Here is a 9,811-nt window from a genome sequence, read left to right on the forward strand (position 1 = left end):
TACAATGTGTAGAGTAAATGTTTACAAAATAAGGAACTGTAAATAAATTGAAATGGCATTTCTCCCCTTTGGTCTTCCACAGCAGTATTATTGTCTTTGTGGAGTTACAACTGATTATTACAACAAAAAAAAAATCCTGTATTGGATTTTAAGTACACATAAGGTCACAGTGATGTATAGCAAATAAATCTAAATATATGTAAAAATAAACTTGAGTTGGAGTTTATTTAGAAGTTGGAGTTTTCCTAGAAGCACAAATGCAGATTATTGCTGTTCATGTAACTGAATATAGGATGCATTTGCTCATCCTTTTGGGGGATTTTGGAGTGGGTTTTCTTAAAGCCAGTGGGAAGCGATGAGGGTAAAATATGCTGTCTTCAGCCATATTTAAGAGGAAAGGGGGGTGGAAAATGTCTCAGGTCATCCTTGCTGACAAAACCCATTAATTCAACTGCTTAGTCTCTATCCTAAGCTCTTATTGCAACTAAAGCCTATTTTAGATTCTTAAAGTGTGAAGAATTTTATAAGGAATTATATTTTGAAGAATTAAATGAAAGCACAGAAAAATCTTCAGTAGCTGAATGTCTCCCAAGTATTGGAGCAGTCTTGGAAATGCACATGGGAAGACAAAGTTGACATCAAGAATAATGTATAGTAAACACTACAGTAGAAATCAGGCTGGTAAAATACTACATTAGTTAAGGAATAGGAGGACCTTTGAGTTAAAGCATAAATGACTGTGGCATCACAGCTAGTGATGTGACTAGCTGTGTGAAGGATCTGCAGAGAGTAATGCTTGTCTACTAATGGAAGACCATGAATTTTCTTAACCAGAAATGTAGTTAACATCTCTGACACACAAAAGATTGTGTAGATGAGATCAAAGGTCCTGTCTTGATGTACCTCCTGCCTTGAATTCTATATGAATTTTCTGCAGTAGAATTCCTTTCCATCTTTCCTGTCAAGGTTTGCTTCTGTGGTTGTAAAGAGCTGAGGTTTGGCATACACTGAAGGCTTATGAGGTATATTTTCAAGAGTTCAGTGCCAGAAGACTGTGTCTCAGCATACATACTTGGATAGATTGAGTAACTCGATGTTTTGCTTGGATACCTGGGTTTCTTACCATACATCTTCAACTCTAAATCCTGTCTATGTTAATTACTGCTTTTGTGTGATCTGCAAAAAGTCATGATTTATCACATGATTTGTGCTTGCATCCTCCCACTCACCTGTATATATTGCATTAGGTTGATTTTTTTGTACAGGAATTATCATGTCTGCATAAACTCCACTGTTTGAAAAAAAAAAAAGCATTGATTACTCCTTCAGCTTCAGATTTAAAAAAATAATAATCTTGTATTCTTCATTCAGCACTTGAATCTTAAATCTCACTTTTGTGTTCTTCCTTTGTAAAAGAGCAGCTGTCATCAGGGTATTTATTGTTGTCACAGCAGTAGGGAGCTCAGTTAAGAGAACAAATCTCTAATCTTTGTCCCCTTAAGAGTACGTGGTACTGCAATGCAACAGAGCTACACTGGTACTGGAGCAGAGAGGGATGGTCCAGCTGAGTGTATGGTGTACGCTTGGTGTAGTATGTGCAAAGCCAAGTGATCCTGCTGGCTGACTTGCTGCAGAATCACCACTGCCAGGTCTGTTTAGGCTTCGCTTTCTACTGTCCTGCTAATCTGACAAGCTTCGTAATCCTTGTTGGTTTTCTGTGTTAGTAGTTAGTTACTGTGCTAATACACGTGCTGTTGAATGCTAATTACTCTGTGTGCCCTGTGGTGGCAAGAGTGGCTTTAGTTGAGATGTTGGTGTGGTGCAGTGGGAACAGGGCTTGCCAGCATTTGTTGTATGATCAGTGATGATTGAACATATGGCCATGTTACGCTCTCTACTGCAGCTAATTTTATTTCAATAGCCTTCCCCTGTTTTAAAAGTGAGCTGTAATACTGAGCCCTGGCTGTACAGAAGCACTTTTAAAGAAGGAATTACTGACGTGGAGGAAGGAGCTGATTTCTACTATGTGGAATACACATCCAGTAAACCAGCCACTTGCTTCAAGCCACGACACAACCATGGTGAGACTTGAAAGAGTACAAGGGTGTAATTTATTTCTTTGGATACAAATTCCATGCTGTCACTTAAGCATGAAAGCTATGTTCAGAATATGAGAAATGCACCTCAGTTACTACAGAAGATGAGACAAGTTTTTCAATACCGAGAAAGTGTGCTTGTGTTCCTAGCAAACTATACAACCCCTGCAAAAGCACCGCTAACCTCAGACAGGTAAACAGGGTAGATCTGTTATTATCAGATGGAAATACGTTTCAGATAAAACATTTGGGGGGTGAAGACAATATTTAAGAAAATAATGTGGAGCTATAAGCTACCATGAGAGTAACTAAGAGTTGCTGTCTCAAAGGTTAAGGGTTTTTTTTTTTTGAAGCAAGTTAAAACTAGGAAAGCAGATCTTAAATAAAAATATATGAAGACTGTTTTAATGAAGCAGGTATTGACCTTTATCATCTTTGCTTAGAATATTTAAATTTGGCAGAGATCACACTAGTTTCACAGGAATGTAACACAGTATAGTGGGAGAGTTAGACTGGGCAATTCATGGAGTACTTTTCTTTCATTGTTTTTTACCAAGTTTAGATTTATTCTGCTTTCCATGGATAAACTTGTCACAGAACTTTACATAAAAAAAAAGTTATGAAGCATATAACCTACATGTAATGCTTCAAAACATCGGGAATTATATCGATATTTAACATTTGTCTTCCACAAAAATGGAAAATACTTTTCACAAATTAGAAGGCTTTGTACAATGCTGCCTATGCAAAGGTAAGTGATGCAGGATAGTATGGTAAAAATTTAGTTATCACATGTGTGGTTTTCTCGTCCAATTAGAAATAAAATATTTTGGGTGGAAAAATGGGAAAAGTTGGGGGGGTTGGGTTTAGTTTGTTTGGTTGGTTTTCTTTCTGTTGCTGCATGTTTTTTAATATTGCATGGGGATGACCAAATGGAAGACTTAGGCCGTCTGCAGTGACCTGTACATTTATGATGTATAGTAGTGATTACATTGTTACACAGCTGATTCAAGGAATTAAAGGCAAGGACAGATTTGAAGATGGCCTGTGAGCTTTGTAGGCTAGTCTTTTATTTCCTTCAAATGATAATTGATCTAATGTTACCTTCCTCTAACCTATAATCTTGTTTTTATCCTACATGGTAAGTATAAATGCACATATATATATATATATGGGTCTTCCAATATGCAAAGTGACATAATTGTTTCTGTAAACACAGCAACAAAAGGAGGGCTAAAGAGAATCTCCATCCTTTAATGGATGTGGGAGGAAACAGCGGCAAAGGATGAGGAAAAGGCTGAGGTAATTAATACCCTCTTTGTCTCAATCTTTTGTAGTAAGACCAGTTGTTCTTTGGGGTGCTGGTTGACAGGCGCCCAAACACGAGCCACGTGTGTGCCTAGGTGGCCAACAATGCCAAGGGCATCCTGGCCTGTATCACAAATAGTGTGGCCAGCAGGACCAGGGCAGTGATTGTCCCCCTGTACTTGGCACTGGTGAGACCACACCTCAAATCCTGTGTCCAGTTCTGGGCTCCTCACTATGAGAAAGTCATTGAGGTGCTGGAGTGTGTCCAAGGAAGGGCAGCAGAGCTGATGAAGGGTCTGGAGCACAAGTCTTACGAGGAGCAGCTGAGGGAGCTGGGGGTGTTTAGCCTGGAGAAACAGGGGCTCAGAGGGACTTTTTTGCTCTCTACAACTTCATGAAAATAGGTTGTAGTGAAGTGGGGGCCAGTCTCTACACCCAAGTAACAAGCAGTAGAACAAGGGGACATGGCCTCAACTTGCACAAGGGAGGTTTACATTGGGTGTTAGGAAAAATTTCTTCACAGAAAGGGTTGTCAAGCATTGAATTGGGCTCCCCAGAGAAGTTGTGGAATCACCATCCCTGGAGGGACTTAAAAGATTTGTGGATGTGGCACCTGGGGACATGTTTTTCTGGTATTCTATGTTCTGTTAATCTGTTAAATGAAATGCTGGAATTCAGGGAGTGCCGTTGGTCTGTTCTGTTGCTGAATATGTTTGAATAAAGGTTGCAGACTTTCAGTTCTCTCTGCTATGTTCCATAAAGGAGAAAATGGGAAGGTTTCCCATCTCCTCTGTCACTGACTTACATGCAGTTCAGCTGAGAAGTCTGCTCTGCAGCTGAGTCTGGCCTTGCCTCTCTTGCCTACAGTATTAGTGTAGGCATTACATGAAACTGTTAAAGCATAGTCATCCATGGTGACTTCTGGTGGGTGTACAGGAGCCTGCAGAAAAACATTTGCAAGCAACTGATTATTGATATTTAACTTAAGTGGATGACTTTTATGAATCACAGCATTAATACAGATGAAGATGTACCAACATTTTAGATGTTAGGACTGGGTCAGGAGCAATTGTTGCCTCCAAAGTAGATGCTGAACCTGCCCTAATGAAGCTGGAGAAAGATGGTTATGTTTGAGAATGCTGGCAGGTTATCCAGTCAGTGTTGTCTGCCTCCCTGCATCATATGGGAGAAGAACAGTAAAATGCCAGCACTGAATCTGCTGGTGGTCCAGTCAGCCTAGCCTTTTTGTGTCAGTAGGTGTGATGTCCCACCCTTAAGTGGAAGAGTGCAGCCAAGATCTGTAGATGTTCGTGGTCAAAAGGAACGACAAAAGTCAGATGGTCTGCAAAGGCTCAGAGTTTTTAAGCACACAGCAGTGGGTTTTGGATAAAGGGATTAGATGAAAAGGAAAGATAAAGAGATGACCAATCCTGGTTCGTGTTAGTCCAGCTAATGGAATGTCCAGGGTCATGGGGTGCATACCCAGGCTTAGTGAGGATGCCTTTTTATAGGCAGGTTTTCCTGGTTCTGAAGATAAGTTTCCCACTTTGTATGCAAATGAGTTTTGTGCACTCCATTCTTTCAGAACTTTCTGGAAATGGGTCTGAGGGCTTTGGGAGTCTTGGGTGATCTTGTTACCCCCTGCAGTCCATGCCCACTTCTTGACCTCATTCTTGTGCTTGCCCTGTACTGTGTTGTGCTTGTCTCCAAGATCTAGAACAAGGGTGTTTGTCCCACAAAAGTGCTGTGCTACCTCTGTCTGGCCCCCATCTCCAGCCACATCTTGTTCTTTCCCACGGCATGTTATTATCAACAATTCTCATCTGTTACTAACAACAATCCTTGGTTGGCTCCACAGCTGTCCGGCTATCAGTGTTTGAGACATACACATTAGCTCCTTATCTTCTGGGATTCTACAGTAGGCATGTAATAAGCCAGAGATGGCTCTCATGTGAATGAAAATTGTTGGCAACAATTGCTGTCTTCCTTCTGTGTAATGGTTTCTCCATTAGAACAATGCTCAGAGAGTAGAAGATAGAGTAGAAGAGGCACTCGCAGTTTTATGTTCCTATTCAATATGTAGGAAGAAATAGAGAAACATAATTTACTCTGAGGTTTCTCCAGGCTATTCTGTTGGCCAAGGCCTAAGCCAGGAAGGTGTTTTTTTGATTCATACTTCAGCAGTACATGCCTAGTTGTACTCTTAAGTGTTTCCCTGCAGGTGGTAGATGGCATAGACTTTGTATCAATGCAGAAGCTCTTACTATATGCTGTAAACAGGCAGAATATTGAAATGAACCACTTAGTGGTATGCTATGGTTTGAGTGTTTCCAGAAGTATATCACACCTACTGTCTTGGGTCAGTGAATGAAAGCAGGTGTGTGGATTCAAACTGAAGGAGGGGAAGTTTAGGTTAGATAGTAAAGAGTTTTTTTGCTGTGAGGGTGGTGAGACACTGGAACAGGTTGCCCAGGGACATGGTGACTGCCCCAACTCTAGTGGTGTTCAAGGCCAGGCTGGATCTGGTCTGAGCATCCTGGTCTAGTGGGCAGGTCCCTGCCCAGGGCAGGGGGGGTTGGGACTAGATCTATAAGGTCTATTCCAACCCCTAAAATTCCTTGATTCCTCACACAATAGTGAGGTGCTCTTGGTCTTTAAGTCACACGAGAATATAACACTCAAAGGAGCACCCGTGGTGAGCTGTACCTCTGCTGTGTTGTTCTGTGGTGGGATGAGAGTTCTCATGAGCAGAAATATGTAACCCATTTAACACTTACGTGCCTTTAGTGTGTGTTCTTTGTACAGGTATTGTGTAAGGAATGTTTCTTTTCCATGTACCCTGAAATCTTTGGTGCTTTGAACAGAGAAATCTTCACAGGGACATACTTTAACAGCCCGTGAAAAGGAGAATGTACTTACATTTTTGAAAAAACTTACTGTTATTTTACTTCACAAAAAATGCACATGTATTTATTTTCTAATGTGTGAGAAAATAACCCAAGAAATAAGTAGAAGTTTTATTTATAGTTTGTGTATCCCTTTGACAACAAAATTTTGTCAAGACAATTTAGACAGCTGTGAAGGTCATGATATAAAGGCATGAAGAATAAGTTAAGAATATGAAGGTAAAAATTACAATATATAACACTTAGAGGTCAACTATGTAGGTCAGCTTGAGTAGTCTGAGAAATCTTAAAAAAACATGATTGAGTAAGTTCTGTTGAATCCATCTTAGAAGTAATTTTTTCTTCCTTAGAGTCACAACATGTAACTATGCCTAAAATATTAATGATTTACACAGGCTTACAATAGACATAGTAGTCTGTTCTTTTATCACTAATTTATAAAATATTTGATTTATTTGTATATTGGAGCTTCAAATTTGAGTATCTGTACTCATAATAAGACAGCAATGTCTGTTTTATCAGAGAGACAAGATGTTCATACACCTTTTCTTCTGTAAGAAGATATTTGCTCTTTCAGTTTGAAAGAATCTTATTGGGGGGGGGGGAACCACTTTCTTTTTCATTATGCAGCTTGCCCAGGCATCTTGCTCGGAAACAGATGCTTTCCATGTGAAGCACATGCATTTTTACCAGGACAGCTATTTTTGCAATAGAGAAACAGTGATCTGTATAATCCTGTAAGCATTAGAGACCTTAGAGGTCTCAGATTTGTGAATAATATGAACAATTTTAAGACCCAGAAGTATTAGTTCCTTAGTATTTACTCTTCTTCAGCATCACTTGGGCTGAAATATATTAGTTCAGTGATATCAGAATGGCAAATGCTGTAAAATTAGGTCAGTGTTTCTGTGTAATATGAAATAACATTTTCCTTAAAGTTAGGAACACTGTTTCTCTATCTTTTCTCACAGAGGTACATTTCAATAGAAGATAATGATGTTAGTTACTTTTTTGCTATACACAGAAGTACCTGACTAGTTTTTATATGTTACATACTAATTCCCCCTGTATTTATAAGAACCATATTTACATAGATAATCAGATGATACATTGTATAGAAATCTTTTTCTAAGTGGCTATCTAGCCAAAACTTTGGTTCATTAAATTATATTGTGTTTTCTCTCCAACATTCATAACTCTAAATATGAAACTATCTAATAAATTAGATATATAAATCAATAAATACATAAACCCCCATTTATAAAAATTATTTTGTATGTGAAATATAAGAGGAAGCTGTGTCAAATAGTTGCCACAACATAATACTGCATTAGTAGTTGTGTATCCTACTCGCAAAATAAAGAAATGTGATATCCTTAATTCTGTATTCAAAATAATTTTACAGGCATTTAAATAAATTAATTAGGAAATACATGCACAAGATCACTTACACAGTTCTAAAACTTAATCTGAGATTATATTGTCATTTAACTTCTGGCATGTTTCATATTCCTGATATTCCAGTTATAAATAGCTGGGAAGATCTTGAATGTAAGAAGTAGAAATTTGAATCAATTTGTAGCTATTTATGTTGCTATGGACTTTTATAATCAGTCTCTTGTATTCAATACTTTCGATGTAGTAATTAACTTAAGTGTCCTGCAAGCCCTTCTGGTACAGAAAAAAATCCATTTGGATGCCTGAGTTATCATGCACTAGTTATAAAACACATATTTAGAAAAATGCTCAATGTCTTTTCTATGTGGGTGAACACAATCCTGTATTCAAAATGTGCAAATGCTAGTAGCAAGGGAGAAAGGGAGAAGTTTTACAAAAGTTGTTCTGGTTATAGCATGCTCATTTTAATAAAGTAATTATGACATTATCATCCCTTCCTTGCCATAACATTTCTCCCTCAAAGTCCACCAGCCCGTGTTTCCTGGCTCTCATCAGAATCCCAACAACCTTATCTGAAATACGAACGTATCTCTCAAAGAGTTCGCCAAAAGTGACTTGGATCTTGCCGTCAGGCCGTGGCTTAGCCATTGATTCGATGATGAAGCACATGTCCCTAATCTCCCGGTGGATATGGGCCTCAGCTCTCTTGGCTCTTTCAGCAGTTTTGGTTCCTTCCTTGGGGCGGCCATATCCTTCATCTCCTTTGTGCAGGCGCGTGGACATGGCCAGGTCGTGGTCAAATTCCTCGCTGAAGGGATTCAGCTTTTGTGTTATGATGTGCTGGTCAGCCCATTCTTGCCACCTGTCCTTGAGGCTGTTCACAGCGCTGTATTTCCTGCGGGCGTTGCTGCGTGCGTCTTCGCTCAGCCTGCTTGCACTGAAAGAAACAAAGAGGGTGTTTGAGCTTTGCCATCATCGTTTAATGACCCAGTTCTGCTACTGCTCTCTGCTGTTGACTGGGTTACCCTGTTTTTCTGGACGGGATGGTAGCCACAAGGTGGCATGAGTTCTCCACTTCTAAATTAGTTCTTTGGGGGCTGTTAGTCCACATTCAGTTTGCACTCAAACACAAGTTCACTGGTCATGGCTTTGTCCCATCTATGCCACAAGCCCGTTTTGACAGACTTTTCCCCAGAATGACTTACTGCCTTACTCCAATATAGAATTATGTTGCTGATTACCTGCACTGTCTGTACCTTTAGTCAGTCATGCAGCTCCCTGTATTTCTGCCTAGCCGAGCCTGAATCTGCCTGCCCTGAGGTTAGAGGTGACAATAAATGTAAGTGTATGACCTGGGCTGAAAAACAGAAGGGTCATGTCTAGAAAAATCTCCTCTGTAATAGATGTCTATGATTAAAGCAGGCACAAAAAGCTAATGAAGTGCAGTAGCTCTGCCTGTGCCTCTATATTTGAAGTATGGTTCTGAACAAGTATTGAAGTCCAAAAGTCACATTCCCGTGGGCAGGGTAAAAGCCTGAAAGAAACTTAAGGCTACTGAGATCTGTGTCAAGGTCAAAGGATGAGGAAAGACCTTCAGAGGTCTTCTTTTTTTGTGCATGTAGCAACATCATACTGTGCTGGATGACTCCAGGCAGGCAGTTTGTTGATACTCTCTCTTCTAGTGGCCAATCTCATATGTTGCAGTAGGAGGTATAGATAGTCTGAGCTAGTCTGTGTGCTGTCCATGTTCTGTCATTGTGTCTGTACAGAGCTCAGCTAGGGCCTATGCTGAGCTGTGGTTGTGCCAAAGTAATTTGTTTTAGAATAATTTTACTTCCCAAAAGGCTGCTCTGAAACCTCTCCAGTAATGCCAGCTGAATATTAACAGTAACACCAGAGAATCATAGAACCGGATGGGTTGGAAGAGACCTCAAAGATCGTTGAGTCCAGCCCTGCCATTGTTACTAGACCATGGCACTAAGTGCCACATCCAGACTCGTCTTGAAACCCTCCAGGGATGGTGAATCCACCACCTCCCCTGGCAGCCCATTCCAATGACTGATTACTCTCTACATGAAAAATCACTTCCTAATATCCAACCTA

The 9,811-nt window shown here is 39.9% G+C and overlaps 1 protein-coding gene across 1 annotated transcript; it reads right to left on the reverse strand.

Annotated features, from left to right (window-relative positions):
• Positions 1 to 7,955: 7,955 nt before the first annotated feature.
• LOC103801853 (actin-binding Rho-activating protein-like) lies at positions 7,956 to 8,645 on the reverse strand (the record flags this gene model as incomplete). Its single annotated transcript, XM_009074288.1, has 1 exon — positions 7,956 to 8,645. A coding segment is annotated over one exon (478 nt), but the record flags the coding sequence as incomplete, so codon positions are not given.
• Between the last annotated feature and the right edge of the window lie 1,166 nt (positions 8,646 to 9,811).

Source organism: Acanthisitta chloris, unplaced genomic scaffold, assembly GCF_000695815.1.
Source record: "Acanthisitta chloris isolate BGI_N310 unplaced genomic scaffold, ASM69581v1 scaffold4335, whole genome shotgun sequence".
Classification (NCBI taxonomy): domain Eukaryota; kingdom Metazoa; phylum Chordata; class Aves; order Passeriformes; family Acanthisittidae; genus Acanthisitta; species Acanthisitta chloris.